Source organism: Pelobates fuscus, chromosome 8, assembly GCF_036172605.1.
Source record: "Pelobates fuscus isolate aPelFus1 chromosome 8, aPelFus1.pri, whole genome shotgun sequence".
Lineage (NCBI taxonomy): Eukaryota > Metazoa > Chordata > Amphibia > Anura > Pelobatidae > Pelobates > Pelobates fuscus.
In genome coordinates, this window is record NC_086324.1 from 68,315,202 (window position 1) to 68,333,012 (window position 17,811).

Genomic DNA, 17,811 nt, shown 5'->3' on the forward strand with positions numbered 1-17,811 from the left:
TTACTCTCTCAAGAAGTTTATAAACTTACTACACTATCATTCCTTTTTGTTTTTCCATTGTTTCCCTAAAGGAGACTTTAGGCGCTACACCTTTTTTTCCTGTTTTATCCTACCCCATATAGGACAAGAGGTTTCCGTTTTTGGTGATTGAGAGGATTTTGGACTATATCAGTATTATACAAGTGCTGAATTTTTTCTATTTTTATCATTTTGATCAATGTTAATATTAATGTAAGACCCACTGATATATTGGGGTACTGAGAAATATTGGTGGGCTTAACACAATAAGGCCATATGGTGTATATGAATCCCCATATTGGTTTGTAAAGATAGGTGATTTTAACCCCTTAAGGACACATGACGTCATGAATCCCTTTTATTCCAGAAGTTTGGTCCTTAATGGGCTAAGTAGCCTTGTAAAATGTAAAAAAAAACTATTTTATCATACCAATTGCAAAAATTTATATATTTCACATTTAGTAAAATAAAACATACCAGGTCAATAGGAGTCAATGTAAAGAACCAATTTACAAAACTCCTAAAGATTGGCATGGGAATCGCAACAGGGCATTGTTTGTAACTACGCAGATACAAACAATAACAAAGAGCCATCCAGCCGTGTAGTACAAACAAACGTGTTGGAATAAAAAAAAAAGGATAATTTAGCCGAAAAACTGGGTGACATTGGCATTTTACTTCAAATGATATTAGAATGTAACAGTACAGATTTTAAATTTTCTTACTTTGCTTGTATACTTCTATTACGGTCTATCGTATATTAAGTGACTATTGCATTGTCAATCTTCATGAATTTTGTATATGGGGTGTATACATTGACTCCTACTGGTAGGTTTTCTTTTACTAAATGTAATAAAGATTACTTTTATTTTTTCAAATGGTGTACTCTATGAATAAGCCCTGATGAGGTAGAAGATCTGTGATTTTGATTCCAAAGAAGAAAGCCAGTTCCATATGCTTACTCCAAATGAGAGAACAATAACTGGGGATTTCTAGTGGTAGTAGCATGAAGAAAGGGGTGGTTGCAAACAATTCTGGGATTGTTCTACCTTTCCAGCTCGGGAATCCAATATGCCACATGTTCTTGATCCCATGGACTATAATCACATTAAAATTTAAAATACAAATGTACTAACATTTTAGGTCTCAGTAAATTTCTTGCTTGCAAAATAATTTCACCCTAGACTTGCAAAAAGCTAAAATAGTTCAAATTATTTTGTAAAAAGCAACACGTATGCAATGCATTGGACTTAACATGCATGCAAATTACTTTCTAGCACTAAATACTTCTACTGACTTCACTGAAGCTGTAAAACAATATGTATCTAAAGCCATATCTGAAAAAAAAACAAAAAAGGACAAAAGTAAGAGTGGCCATTTTCAAAGCTGGTCTTTTAATAATTTTACACCTTTAATCAGGTACGCCAATTACTTACCAACTGCAAGGTTACTCTGCTCCAGCTCGTTCATAGCAGAGTGGCACTGTTTGCAAGTCAGTGCTTTTAAACTGTTACTGAAACCACAGTTCTTACAGGACCAAACACAGTAGAACGTAGCCTGCCTTGAACTGAAAAAAAGCAGACAAAACCGAGTTATAATTTATTTTAAAATAAATATATATATATATATATATATATATATATACATACACACACACACAATGTAGATATTGTTTATGTTAATCATATCTATGCTATACAGTAGCCTAAAACACAAACTCACATAATATATATATATATATATATATATATATATAAAAAAAAAAAGGTTTTTAAAAAAAAAAAAAAAAAAAAAAAAACAGATCCACCCCACTCTCAAAAATGCCTTACTCCGAGAGTGCCCACCAGTAGTAACATGAATTTACCAGAACACTACCAGCTTACTGAAAAAAAAAAAAAAAAAAATAGTTTAATGAAAAGGGAGGGAAATATGTACTGCAGTTAATACTTTTTTTTTTTTTTTACAGTAAGCAAAATTTCTTGTTTTCCCTACGTTTAGCTGAAGTACCAAAAGAGATTTAGCAAGATCCAATACGGGTGGATTAAATCACAACAGCTTGCAACACCGTTTGCCTGTAGTGCCTGACATTTGTTGAGAGACTATATAGTGACCTTACAGATGTCTTCTGGAGATGTATGTGCTTTCTCTGCCCATGTGGTCGCTTTGACTTGCAGCGATTTGCATGGTCTTTCGTTAAGGGTTTCCTTATTTAGGCAAGAGGGGCTTTAGATGCTGCTTTACCTTTTGCTTGATATTTAAAGCCAATAAGAAGATGGAATGATCTGCAAAAGGAAACTACTCTGTTCAGGTAAGTTTGAGTAGCCCTTTAAACATACAAGGAGTAAAGTCTGACTTTCTTCAGTGAACATGGATTTGGACAAAATTAAGGTAGTACTATTGTCTGGTTGATGTAATTTTTTCCTTAAAACTTTAGAGCAAAAAGAAGCTTTTAAATGTAGGATCACTAAGTCTTAATGAAAAAAAAAACAAACAAAAAAAAAAAACTATTGTTCAGAATTTCCGCTACTCTCTTAGCTGAAGTGATAGCAATTAAGAAAGTAATTCTTACTAATAAGAACTTTAGACTTCCTGAAGAATTTAAAAAGGACTTTTGCATAATGTGTTGAGAACCAAGGACAAAGGTGCACTTAAAGGGTGCAGACGCAGAAACCTTTATCGAAACCAGATCGAAAATATTTTAAGGTATGTGAAATAGTAGGATTCAAATCATCACAAACCTCTTTACTGCACCATAGGAACAATATATTACAAATTCGCAAATTATTTAAAATGTCTATTTTCTTGCGGAGTTAAGAATTACTTCAATTACTTCTTTAGAACGACCTTAACTTTCAAGGATCACTCTTGCAGAAGCCATGCCATGAGTTTGAACAGAGTTTCCAGTGGTTTCTCAATAGTAGTGCCTTGAATTGGAAGTGCAGCATCTTCTGGCCCGACCTAACCAAGAATCTCAGGAATTGTCTCGATGCCCGTTCATCGGAACACGGAGATAGGCGCCGTTTAGGATCAATGAGGCCATTAAGGCCATTAAGTCTCCTTCTGGGTTACTGAGGAAGGTTTCCATGCAGAACTGCTATGCAATCTATCTGTTGACCCTTTTTAAGTCCACAACTGGACAAAAGGGGCCATCTGGTTTTTCTACCAGTAATAATCTGGGCTAAACACCTACAGATTTGTCTTTGTCTGCACTTTGTCTATAACTCCTTCTTAGCTTGAAAGTTTCTGAAAGGAGTGCTTTTTTTTGTCAGATTTTTTTTGTTCTTGAAAAGAGAAAGTTGTTGGTCTTTCTGTAAACCTTATTTTGCAGTAATTCCTAATGGTTTCCAAAATCCATGAATTGCCGGTTTCCATCCATTGGTCTAAAAACATTTGTAACCTACCTCCTACTTTTTTTGCGGCTCCAGAATTTTCTCCTCTTGTTGTTTCTGCTTGATGTGTTCTTATCCCCAAATCTATTTACAGCTTGCTTACGAAAGGTGCAAATATTTCTTCCTTATAGAAGTTCTTTTGCTTTTGCCCATGGTAGAATGATCTTATTTTAAGTCTCTTTTCTTTTAAACTACCTGCCCATCAGCAGTACTAGCATCCAGCGGGTCGGCAGTTTAAAAAAAGCAAACAAAAAAACTATGGGTTGAGAGCATTTCTACCAAAAGGAAGGAAGTGAGCAGTTTAATAGGCTTGAGTGTCAACTGGGGTAGACTGATAACGCACTAATTTGAAATAAATACAATGCAACAACAAAATCCATGCATGGGTATTTCACTAAAGACACTTAAAGCAATACTCCAGGCACCCGGACCACTTCTGCCCATTGGAGTGGTCTGGGTGCCAACTCCCACTACCCGTAACCCTGCAAGTGTAATTATTGCAGTTTTCATAAACTGCAATATTACCTTGCAGGGTTAAGTCCTCCTCTCCTCTATCAGACAGCCACTAGAGGGACTTCTGTGTTCTTAGAACACGAAAAGTGTTTTAAGCAACGCTGGACGTCCTCACGTTATGTGAGGACCTACAGCATCGCCGAAATCCCCATAGGAAATCATTTAATAATGCTTTCCTATGGGGAGGTTTAATGCCCATGCGCGGCCATTGCCGCACATGCGCATTTTGTCCCCTGCCAGCTGACGTTGGCAGGGGAGGAGAGTAGGCGCAGCCTGACCAGCGCCAAGGGACATCGGCGTTGGAATCAGGTAAGTCACTGAAGGGGTTTTAACCCCTTCAGCAACAATCTGACCGACAGCAACAGAGAGTGGTTAAAGGGATCCTATAGTGCCAGGAAAACAAAGCAGTTTTCCTGGCGCTATAGGGTTAATAGCACCCCCACACCACCTTCAGCCACTTGCCTGAATTCAGCGCCAATGTCCCTCGGCACTGGGACAGGCTCTGCCCACGCTCCTCCCCTGCCGGCGTGGGAAACCAAATGCGCACGTGCGGCAATGGTCGCACGCGCATTAGACTTCCCCATAGGAAAGCATTATTCAATGCTTTTTAATGCAGAGAAAAATTTGATGCTGGATGTCCGTGAGGACGTCCAACATCAGATAACGAACAAAAAGTCAGTTTAGATTCAGGAAGCGTCCCCAGTGGCTGTCTGGCTGTTTAACATTGCAGCACTAAGTGCAAAAGGGTCACAGCACCCAGACTACTTCAATTAGCTGAAGTGGTGTGGGTGCATACGTCCCTTTAATTCTAGATACCTTCCCCAGATGCAAGATAAATGTTCCATATCTAAGCAATGTGGGAAAGTTGAGGAGTGACAAATTGCTATGGATGAGCAAATCAAGGGATCTACAGCATTCCTGTGATTTTATTTTGTGTTCACACATATCCCTACATTGTAGGGGCTCTTAAGGGCTTTCCTTTGCAGCAATCAACAGCGGGGGATGAGTGCATTAAGCACAAGTTATTGTGCAGAGAGTAAAGTTGTCATGGTGGTTACAGGGAGTATTTAAGAAAGGAATATATTCATAGTAACAACTTATTCAAACATAGGGAGGAAGGTAAAACAAACTAGAGGGTGGTACAGGGATTAGCAGGAAACAGAAGCAGCAAATATGTTCTGTCTAAAGGAGGAAGTACCATAACCCATCAGTAACTGAATTTGTGAACTCTGCCCATAATAAAATAAATATCGAGAAACATTGGATTTTTTTTTTGCCACTTACCTATTCCACACGTTCACATTTATTGCATTTTCTTCCATGTTCCTGTAAGTGCAGTCTGCATACAATAAAGATAGAAATACAAGAAGTGAAGAATGCACAATTTCACAGTTTGCCGTGATCAAAGAATTTTTTAAAATTCAGCTCAGGGGTATTTTTCCTGTCAGAAGAAACATTTGCTACATAATGCAATCTAAAAAGTAAAATCCAATAGTGTCACACTTGTTTACCCATTTTATAAGCAGCTGATTGAGCCATTTCAACCTGCTTCTTGTTGGCGCATCCCTATTGATTTAATCTGTAAACAAGAATATGAACTTGACATGGAGCATAAACATAGGAATGCGCTGGACAATACAATGATGCTGTAGCGGAGCACAATGACATACCATTCTCTACTCTACCTCTAGTCAAACATAATATTCTTGCCAATTCTAGTTTTGCTACCTTTGTGAGCATTTTAGTTATTAAAGAAGCACTAAAGGGTCGGGAACACAAACATGTATTCCTGACTCTATGGGGGAAAAAAAACACCATCTAGCCCCCCTGGTTCCCTCATGCCTCCCTAAATATATTAAAATCTTACTTGTATTCAAGTCTGGAGCTGCTTGCTTTGTCCCAGTTTCCTTTAGACTTGCCCACTGCCTGCTGACATCAGAAGTAGTAGTCTGATCCAATCACAATGCTTACCCATAGGATTGGCTGAGACTGACAAAGAGGCAGATCAGGGGAAGAGCCAGCACGATTCAAACACAGCCCTGGCCAATCAGCATCTCCTCAGAGATGAATTGAACCAATGAATCTCTATGAGGAAAGTTCAGTGTCTGCATGCAGAGGGTGGAGACACAATGTTTGGATGCATTTTAGGCAGCCATGACCCAGGAAGGATCTCTAACAGCCATCTAAGGAGTGGCCAGTGAAGTTATCACTGTAATGTAAACACTGCATTTTCTCTGAAAAGACCGTGTTTACAGCAAAAAGCCTGAAGGTAATGATTCTACTCACCAGAACAAATTCAATAAGCTGTTGTTCTGGTGACTATAGTGTCCCTTTAACGCACATACTTCCACAGCATATAATCTCAGTCTGGTCTAGTGTTGATTGTGGACCGTCTCAAAACCTCCGCTACCAACACAGACTTGTGGCATGTCTAGCCAATTTTCATTCTAGCCTGTCAACTCCGTGAGTATAAATCAAAGACTACACACACAAAAAAAAGTAATTAAAAATGAACGTATGTTAGAAGTAACTATATATGTAACTATATGAAAGAGCCAATGAGCTGTTCATCTTCCTAAAACTTCTCTAGTAACACTTGCATGCAGAGTCTGTGGAAGTTAACTGGGAAATGTTAGTTTGCTAAGAAACTAGACAAGTTCCATTACTTTACCACAACCACAGATGAAACAGAGAAAAGTCAGGGCACTCTGCAAACTTTATTGGAAACAAAAAGGCAACTTTACAACTCTTTAACCCCTTAAGGACCAAACTTCTGGAATAAAAGGGAATGACATGTCATGTGTCCTTAAGGGGTTAACCCCTTAAGACCGCAGCCAAATGTACAAGTTGTGATCCAAAAAAAATGTAAACAAACCACAGAATTTTACTATATGTCTGTTCAACAATAATTTACCTCTTTCATACTAAGTGCACCCACACTTATTATATATCATTTTGTTCAGGGGAAACAGGGCTTTCATTTAATATCAAACATTCATGTATGGAACTCCATTTTATATGAATAAAATCTAAAAAACTTGAAAAAATTATGAAATCTTGTTATTTTTCAATTTCAGCATGGCAATTTAACTGTTAATGTCAGAATACTATTCGGTTTTCCTGCAATAAAACATACATATTTGTATTCAGAAATGTCTCACGAGTAAAACAGTACCCCCCATGTATAGGTTTTATGGGGTTTTGGAAAGTTACAGGGTCAAATATACGACTTGTCCATTATTTTATTTTCTGCATAGAAATTTGACAGATTGGTTTGAGTGACCTAGGTTGCCTTTTAGACCGTATGGCAGCCCAGAAATGAAAATTACCCCCATCATGGCATACCATTTGAAAAAGTAGACATCCCAAGGTATTCAAAATGGGGTATGCCCAGTCTTTTGTAGTAGCCACTTGGGCACAAACCCTAGCCAAAGTTAGCGTTTTTTTTTGGGTTTTCTTTTTTTTACATAAAATCTGTACTTTCACTGATAATATTATTGTTAGTATATAGTTTACTGCCCTGAAACACTCCTAGTTCTGCTCAGTGAGGTCTCACGAGCGCCATGGTACCCCCCATGTATAGGTTTTATGGGGTTTTGGAAAGTTTCAGGGTCATATATACGGCTTATCCATTTATGCTTTTTCACCTTGAAATTTGTCAGATTAGTTTGCAGTGTCCAGGCTGCCTTTGAGACCGTATGGCAGCCAAGAAATGAAAATTACCCCCATCATGACATACCATTTGAAAAAGTAGACATCCCAGGGTATTCAAAATGGGGAATGCCCAGTCTTTTGTAGTAGCCACTTGGGCACAAACCCTAGCCAAATTTAGTGTTTTTTTTTTTTGCATTTTTCACATAAAATCTGTACTTTCACTGATAATATTATTGTTAGTATATAGTTTACTGCCCTGAAACACTCCTAGTTCTGCTCAGTGAGGTCTCACGAGCGCCATGGTACCTCCCATGTATAGGTTTTATGGTGTTTTGGAAAGTTACACGGTCATATATACGGCTTATCCATTTAGGCTTTATTACATTGAAATTTGGCAAAGTGATTTTCTGGGCCTATATCGCATTTGAGAGAGCATGGCAGCCTGGGTAATAACATTTCCACTATTATGGCATACCATTTTCAAAAGTAGGCAACCCAGAGTATAAGAAATGGTGCATTGCAAGATGTTTGGTCTAACCACTTTATCAGAAATGAAGGGCCCACATAGGGGTTATAGCTTTATTTGTGCTTTTTCACGCACATGAACTCCATTTTCACAGGACATTTCATATTCCTGATATGAGTTATTGCAACAAAGCCTCACTATTTGTATTTAACATTGTCTCCTGAATGTAACAGTACCCCCATGTACTAGATTCTCTGTTTTGGGGGGGAAGTCATGGGGACAAAAATATTAGATGTCCTTTTCAAAGTTGGCAATTTAACAAAGTGATTTTCTGGGTCTATCTCGCCTTTGAGAGAGCATGGCAGCCTGGGTAATAACATTTCCACTATTATGGCATACCATTTTCAAAAGAAGGCAACCCAGAGTATAACAAATGGCATAATTTGAGATGTTAGGTCTAGCCATTTTAACAGAAATGCTGGGCCCATGTAGCGATTTCTACTTTGATTTTTGTATTTTTAATCAGATAAATAGCATTTTCACTGGAAATGTCATAATACAGATATTAGTTAGTGCACTAGAGACTTGGTATTTTGATTTAACACTGTCTTCTGAATATAACGGTACCCCCACGTACTATTATTTCAGATTTTACTGATAAGTCACAGGGCGAAATATATTAGATGCCCTTTCAGCTTGTAAGTTTGCCAATATTATTTTCTGAGCCTATGTAGCTTTTCAGAGAGTATGGCAGCCTGGGTAATAACATTCCCACCGTTATGGCAAACCATTTTCAAAAGTAGGCACCCCAGAGTATAACAAATGGCATAATTTGAGATGTAAGGTCTAGCCATTTTAACAGAAATGCTGGGCCCATGTAGCGATTTCTACTTTGATTTTTGTCTTTTTAATCAGATAAATAGCATTTTCACTGGAAATGTCATAATCCTGATATTAGTTAGTGCACTAGAGACTTAGTATTTTGATTTAACACTGTCTTTTGAATATAACAGTACCTACATGTACCATGTTTCCAGGTTTTTATTACATCACATGAATAGAACAGTACCCCACATACACTTTGATCTGAAGGCAGAGAGAGGCAGATAGATCTTTGATATCACATAGAGAGTCACTGTGCGAAAAGTTTGAGAAGTAAAAAAAAAAAAACTTTTTTGTAACCCTTTCAGTGCTAATCACAGCATTAACCCTGTGATCAGTTTTTTATTGGGAAGTCACATTTCAAGTACTACAAATGTAGTATTTTGAGTTGTTTGGTGTAGCCACTTTAGAATGGCTAGCGTAAACAGGGACAGGCCAAGGTCAGGGGAATCCAGAATTCAGAGTAGTCGGTAAAACAAGCCAATGGGTCGGTACAGGCAGCTAACAAAGCGTAGTCAGGACAAGCCGAGGTCAGAAATCCAGGTAAATCAAGCAAACAAACTGCCAAAGTCCCATACAGAGTGATTCAGAAATTCAGCTCTGTATGGTAGACTTTGAAACAGTCTGTTATGCAGAGGGCGGGTAGAGATGGGCAGGTTGGACAATAAAAACTGGAGTCCTTTCGGACTCCTTTCTTGTAGCAAACACGGCACTTTTTTTGGGGAGCTTTTTTACTAGGGGTGGATGGGATTCGGGAAGGGAAGTGTTTGCCACAAAGTCTTTGGAGATCTCCTGATTCCAAAGTGGGATTGGGGGGCTGGGTAAATAACATACGGGACAAAATGCTTAATGTGAATTCGAGGAAAGGGCAGGGCCTACCTATGACCTCTTTTGTATAGAGGACATAGGCATTGAAAATTGCAATCTGGCTCACGTAGATTGCAATTTTCTTGTACCAGGTCCTAGTTTTTCGGTTCACCAGATAGGGCTGTATGCATTGGTCAGCCAAGTCTACTCCCCCCATAAACTTGCTGTAGTCTACAATGCACTTCGGCTTTTCCAGATGCTCAGTGCTACCTCTCACAGACACTGGCACTGTACTTTCGTCATGCATCGTAGACAGCATGTATACATCTTTCCTATCTCTGAAGCGAAGAGCAAGCAACTCATCCTGGCGGAGAGCTGAAGAGGAACCTCTACTGCTTCTGCCACTTGCCAGGGCTTGGGGGAAACCCCTGCGATTCTTCCTCACTGTGCCACAGGCTAGGGTTTCAAAACAATATACATTTTTAAATAATTCTATACTGGTATAATAATTGTCAACCCATAGCCTATATCCCTTATTCAACAAGGGAAGGATTAGATCCCAAACAATCTTGCCACTTGTACCCACAGAATCAGGGCATCCTGGTGGGTCAAGATGGCTATCCTTCCCCTGGTAAATGCGAAACGCCCATGTGTAACCAGTACAGGATTCACATAATTTATAAAATTTAACGCCATATCGGGACCGCTTCAATGGAATATATTGCTTAAATAGCAGTCGACCTTTAAATTTCATAAGGGACTCGTCAATTGAAATATCTTTATCGGGGACATAATTTTCAGAAAATTTGTCTGACAGGAGTTGAATAAAGGGCCGAATTTTATATAGCCTGTCAAACAGTGGGTCGTTTCTAGGGGGACACAGCGAGTTATCATTAAAATGAAGGAATCGCAGCAGTTGCAGGTAGCGATCCCTCAACATAACCTCAGGGAAAAGAGGTGTAGCCAGGATACGTTGCTTGCTCCAGCAGGACCTGATACTGGGCTTTTTTACAATACCCATCATTAGGGTTAAAGCCCAAAACCGCTTCATCTCTGCGACATCCGTGGGTCTCCACATATTCCTGCGACCATGATGGGACCCCGGATGTGCAGAGAGATACTGCATAGCAAACAAATTCGTTTGCTGAGCCATGAGCTCAAATATATCGTCTGACATAAAGAGCTCAAAAAAACGAATTGGCTCGCAGTCGTCCACTGTTACAGTGATGCCAGGTGTAACAGTGAACGGCGGTATTTCTGGAGCCATCATATTTGGAGGCACCCAGTCTCTGCCTGGCATTGGGCTTGCTGAGCGTCCTCTTGTGAGTGGTGGTGGGGCACCATCACTTGAGGTCTCACTCAGAGGCTCAATGTCAGAGGCAGTGATAGTGTCACTGTCTTGCAGAGTGTCACTATCACTGCCTGCCAGAATGGCATACGCCTCCTCGGCTGAGTAGCGACGTGCCATTCTAGGGGGACAAATTAATTAATTTATATACTAAAGTGGGTAATTAATGATCTACCTGCCTAACACCTACTACCCGCCCTCAAAAAATAATATAAATGTACTGATCACAGTATAGGCAGCTGCAATCAGTACACTGAAAGGGTTATTTTCAGATCTATAAAAATAACCCTAAAAAAAAGTCAGTCTGATCAGAGAGCCCTCTGATCACAGTGATCACTGATACAGTACTGTACAGCAGATATACTGTACAGTATAGTGATCACGGCAGCGGGGAAAGGGTAATGGAGATTTGGGTTGCTGCGACTGACACAAAGGATCAAAAGAAATAATTTTTTTTTGATCCAAAAAAAAAATAAATACCCTAATCAGGTTGATCACAGTAATATGCTGTGATCAGCACTGAAAGGGTTAAATAAAATATAAATTTTAAAACTTAAAAAAAAAATTTAAACTTTCTTTTTCCACAGGAGCTGCAAAAACCACGATCTCTCTGCCTCTCTCTCTCAGATCGAAGTGAGGTGAGGAGAGGGGCAGAGACAATGTGTCAGCCAGTGATCTGAGATCATTGGCTGACACATACTAACAGTGATCACAGTGACTGGCTGTCACTGTGATCACCTCCTACAGATCGCGGTAATTGGCCACAGGGGGATGCCTGGGAGGTACAGGCATGCCCCCCACCGCGATCTGTAGGGGGCTAATGGCTGCAGTTACATGTGTCAGCCAATGGGTCTGCTGCAGAAGAATGTGGCCGGCTCCATGTGTCAGCCGATTTCAAATCGGCTGACACATGGTAAATACCGATCGCAGTGACAGGCTGTCACTGCGATCGGAAGCTGCAGACCGCGGTCCCCAGGCACAGGGGGGCTGCCTGGGGGGCCAGGCATGCCCCCCGACCGCGATCTGCAGCGGCCATGTTCCGCCGGCCACGTGGGGCTGAAGACCGCCCAGGACGTACTATGCCGTCCTGCAGCGTTTAGAGCCGCCCAAATAAGGACGGCATAGTACGTCCTGCGGTCTTAAGGGGTTAATTGAGTATTTTTTCAAGCTATCATGCCTGGACATTTCTCTGTTTATTGCTTAAAGATAAACTCTGGGCAGCAATATGACTTCAATGTGTTCATTGGGTGTTGGCCGTATTCATATGCTGTATTTTTGCATGCTCAGTTTTTTTTTTTATTATTTTAATGCAAAAACGATAAAGTTTTGCAGAATGTTGTACCATACCCCTACCTAATTAACCATGCCCCTCACCCCAAAATAGACTTCCTAAATGTATGCACAAAGCTCAGCCACTGACAGCTGCTCTAAGTGACCTGAGCATTAAAAGGAGAAGACACCCAAGGATAATTATAGTAAAGATACCACTACCTGTATGCACTTTTCCAGACTGTCCGCAGCCAGGTTATAAATTAAAAGCAGCTCACACTCAGTGCTGTTCGGGCTGAGACTGTGTGTCTGCCTTTGATAAGCTAGTCTTTCTGGCATGAAGGGGCATGGCTAAAAAGACAGGCTTATGGTGCAGCATTCTACAAAACATTTTTTTTGGTGCAAAAATTATCAAGATTTGAGCACGAAGAATGGAGGGAAAAAAAAGACAGTATATTAATGAGACCAAAATTGATAAAACAAAAAAATTCCTCTCAGGATTCAGAGTTTATTCCTTTTAATCGGATTTTAATATTTTCTTTTATAATGTTATTAGAGAATGTTATGCTATTTCTGTTTTTCTATGAAATGGTGTGACCAAGGAAACAGAAAATACAGACATTTGTACAGATTGGATTGTTTTCTTGATTATATTTGAACAGTTTTAAATGACACTGTGCATTATATATTTAATTTTAATTTGTATGAATTATTTGTATTGTTATATACATTTTAAAATGAGGACCGTGAGGAGAGTTTTTTTTCCCCCAATAGGCTACAATTTTGTTCACGTGTTGTACAATTTATTTTCTAAGAGCAGGAGATCTACATGGATACAGATGGAAGAGATGCATATTCTTAATTATGGAAATACGCACCAATGTATGTAATAGACTTATACATGGGGTAGAAGGCTTCCTTGTGCCATAACTTGTGTAAGAAAAATAGAATAGAGGTCCAGGCACTCCAGGATACAAAACGGCAAATTTATTGAACCCACTGCCACTCACAACGTTTCTACATACACGGTCATCAGCTTAACAAAGACTGTGTAGGTCGAAACTTTGTGAGTGGCAGTAGGTTCAATACATTTGCCGTTTTGTATCCTGGAGTGCCTGGACCTTTTTTCTATTTTTATTTATCAAGTATTTGGCCCCTGGTACTGGGACTGGCCTGGTTGCACCCAGATACATATTGCTTGGGTTTGAGTGCAGTTCCACATCTCTATTATGAATATAACTTGTGTAAGAAGCATATGTTAAGGTCAGGGGCAGATCTAGTACCTAGACTCACGGACTGTTTTCTGATAGATTCTTAACAATGGATAAACACATCCACATATGCATACAGTGACAGGTACTCATATTTACGCATGAGACATGTGCAATGACTATTACATGGATGGATCATTGATGAGATGAAAAGCACCATAAGTACCGAGCCAACTTTAAATGGGCTCTGAAAATTGAGCCTTTGAAGAGATATTCTTACGTACCGTATATACTCGATAAGCCGACCCGAATATAAGCCGAGGCCCCTAATTTTACCCCTAAAAACTTGGAAAGCTTATTGACTCGATTATAAGACTAGGGTGGGCAATGCAGCAGCTACTGGTAAATTTCTAAATAAAATTAGATCCTAAAAAAATTATATTAATTGAATATTTATTTACAGTGTGTATATAATGAATGCAGTGTGTGTGTGTGTATGTGTGTTGCAGAGCTTTGGTGGGGGGGGGGGTCATTTTTATTATTATTTTAATACATTTTTTTGTTATATTATTTTTTTATTTTATTATTATTTTTTAAATATTATTTTATTATTATTTATATATTTTTTCGTCCCCCCTCCCTGCTTGATACATGGCAGGGAGGTGGGCTCTCACTCCCTGGTGGTCCAGTGGCATTGGCTGTGTAGAAGGGGGGCTGTCAGAAAGCTCTTACTTATCTTTCCTGCAGCTCCCTCCTCCTCCGCGCCGGTCCAGTCAGCTCCCCTGTCAGCTCCCAGTGTAATTCTCGCGGCTGTGCGGAGCGAACGCTCTGACCCCGCAGCTCTCACGAGACTTACACTGGGACATATCTAAATGTTTCATGCCCCACCTTCTTAATTCTATAAATCTGTTTATTACATGCATCTCCAAGGCTCATCTACAGAGAGATTATTAGACCTAAGACTGCAAACATACTTGTTGATCACCTCGTCCAGTTACCATGAAAAGGGGAAGTACCTGACCAAGTTGAGACCAGTGTTAATTTTGGCGACAAATTTCGATTTAGTCAGTCTTTTCACTAAAGCAATTTTAGTCGTATTTTAGTCAAATTTTTGTCAACTAAAATCTCCAGTAAATTTCAGTTGACACATCTAGTTAAAGCCTCTGTCTCTGTCTCTTTTTCCCCTTCCCCTATCCCTCTAGTTGTCTCTCTCCAAATGCCTGGTCTGTCTCTTTTTACAGCCCCTCTGTGCAGTGTTAATTTTGGTTGGAAATGTAAATTTAGTTTTAGTCATAGTCTTGACTAAAATACGACTAAAACAAATTTTTAGTTATCTGAATTGTTTTAGGTTTAGTCTAGTTCTAGTCAACTAAATCTCAAAAATGTAATTCGACTTAAATTGTTAGTCGCCAAAATTAACACTGGTGGAGACACTATTTATCGTAAAGTAAGCGCCCACACTTACTGCTATCAATTGCATAAAAATGTTGTCAAGCTGGGCCTGTCAGCCTTCCCAACTGGTACACTCTCTCTCCTTTGAATAGCACAAGAGAATATCCAGCAGAAATTAAGGCCTCGCCAATTGCTGATCACTTGCTATTTTCCATCTGGAATATATAGGTGAGCACATTATCATTTAAAAACGATAATGCAAAAATAAAACAAATAAAATTGCAAGGAATGTTCCACAAGTTTTGTTCAATTTATAGTTCATATGTGTGGATCTGACAGTATCTAGCAAAAGCTTTACAGTGCAGCTAGCCAGATAGCTTTCTAATTTCTGTTTCCTAATGTTGATGTTATACAAGGTAAAACATTTTAAACAAAGATCTGATGCAGATTAAAAGGAAAATCCAACAGTTTGATACATTGAACAGCTCAAGACACCGTATACCCTATTATTAAAGAGAAATAGAGAACAGAACACGTCAAGTTGACAATTCAAATAGTAGAAGATTGACATATAGTTATGAATAAAGATAATAAATAAATTTAGAAGCAAACCCCAAAAAAAGGTTAATACATTTAAAACTTTAAAAACATAAAACTTTCAAGCAACTACATTTCATTTTGATCTCTGCATGTCTTAAGACAACACTTGTTGTCTTGTTTTGGGTGACAAGAGAACATCCAATAAACCCAAAGGGGCTGTCCACAGAATCTGTCACGTTTGAGAGTTAGTTAAAAGTATAGATGATGTTTTCACAGGGCTCTCAGACTCTCTTTAATCACAACAAAATGCAGCAAGCGATGGCATATTTAATAGAGAGAATGAGCATTAGAAGGGCAGTGATTATACTTGAACCTTAGATATTCATCACATACAAAGTAGGGGGGCGGGCGGACACCTCCCCTCACCAGCCCTCACCCCTGCGCGGTAGGTGGGGGCCATAAATTACAATGGGGGGCCATGAAGATAATATGGGGGGGAACCTAATTTCCTCTCCCCGGCCCCTACCCCTGCGCAGTGGGGGCCGGACCTATTGTCCTCCCACTAGTCCCCACCCCTGCGCAGTGGGTGGAGGCCATAAATTACAATGGGGGGTGGGACGGGACCTACTGTCCTCCCCCTACAGCTGGGCGGCAGGTGGGTCCTTAAAGATAATGAAGGGTGGGGGGGACCTATTGTCCTCTCCCCCGGGCCCCCACCCCTGGGCGGCGGGTGGGGGCCATAAAGATAATGAGGGGGGGAAACTACTGTCCTCCCCCCGGCCCCCACCGCCATAAATTACAATGGGGGGGTGGGGGCTTTAAGACAAATTCCCCTCCCCCCCATATCAAAGGTGACTAGGGGTCCCCAAGCCCCTAGCCACCCACCCCCCTACCCAAATAAAAAGTTACCCCCTACCTACCCCCCTCACCCTAAAAATAGTGAGGGGGGGAATAAAATAACTAACCTGTAAAGAAAAATTAAACTTACCATTTGACATTTTCTTTTTTCTAAAAATCTTATTTTTTCAGCACCAAAAAGGCCAAATAAAAACCATCATACCTGTCGAACTTAAAATGAATAAAAGAAAAAACCAGAGCACAAAAAAAAAAGGAATCCTTCACCCATGGAGGGCTCAGCGCAGACTGAGCTCTGCAGGGCGGCGGAAGGCTTATAAAGCTTTGAACACTGATTGGTTGGTTTAAGCCAGAGTGCTCTGTCATTTTACACAGCAGGGGAAAATTCCCAAGAACTTTCCCACGCTGTGAAAAATGACACAGAGCACTGTGATTGGTTGGATTTCAAGCCTTTATAAGCCTTCCCCCGCCCTGCAGAGCTCAGTCTGCGCGGAGCCCTCCATGGGTGAAGGATTATTTTTATTGCGCTCTGGTTTTTTCTTTTGCGTGTTTTTTTTTTTTTTATTATTTTAAGTTCGACGGGTATGATGTTTTTTATTTGGCCTTTTTTGGGGCTGAAAAATTAAGATTTTAGAAAAAAGAAGACGTCAAATAGAAAGTTTAATTTTTCTTTACAGATTAGTTATAATATTCCCCCCTCACAATTTTTTAGGGTGAGGGGGGTAGGTAGGGTGTAAATTATTTGAGTGGGTGACTAGGGGCTTGGGGGCCCCTAGTCACCTTTGATGGCCCCTCATTATCTTTATGGCCACCACCCTCATTATCGGGTGGGGGCACAGTAGGTCCCCCCCCCCCCATTGTAATTTATGGCCCCAACCCACCGCTCAGAGGTGTGGCGACAATAGATCCCCCCACCATATTCTTATTTAGGGTCCCCAACAGCCATGCAGGGGTGGGGGCCGGATAGTAGTGATGTGTTTTTGTTTTTTTTTTAAACAGTGAACAGCTGCTCACTGTTTAGTAGACATGGCTATACCGCGAGTAGGGGCATTCGGGAGATTTTAAATTTCCCTTATGCTATTATGGGGGTCATATTGACCCCCAGAGAATGAGGGAGGAAATCGGGGGCTTAGGAAGTGGCGAGGAGCACAGCTCCCTGCCGCTTTTATCTTTACATATCACAAGGAGGGAGCTGCGCGTCGGTAGATCCCTCCTTGTAATAAACTGAACGAACAAACGAACACTGATATTCAGTGTTTGTTTGTACGTCTGATATTTCCATTCATTCATCATTCTGACGAATGAATAGATGAAATTCCCGTTCGCATGCCCAGGTGTTTCACTAAGCATGTGCGGGAATCTTAGTGCTATCTAGTGTGGGCAGATGATGTGTCCCACAGGGACTTCATCTACCCACAAAGATGGCGGCGTCCTGAATATAGATCGGGGCAGAAAATAAAGATAAAA

The 17,811-nt window shown here is 40.2% G+C and overlaps 1 protein-coding gene across 1 annotated transcript in view; it reads right to left on the reverse strand.

Moving 5' to 3' along the window:
• Positions 1–17,811, reverse strand: part of LOC134571250 (uncharacterized) — a 63,327-nt gene that overhangs the window by 4,072 nt on the left and 41,444 nt on the right. The window contains exons 5-6 of the mRNA XM_063429424.1: positions 5,205–5,259; positions 1,455–1,585 (exon numbers count right to left, since the gene is read on the reverse strand). Coding sequence (XP_063285494.1) covers positions 1,455–1,585; positions 5,205–5,259 — 186 coding nt within the window. The remainder of the gene's footprint in view (positions 1–1,454; positions 1,586–5,204; positions 5,260–17,811) is intronic.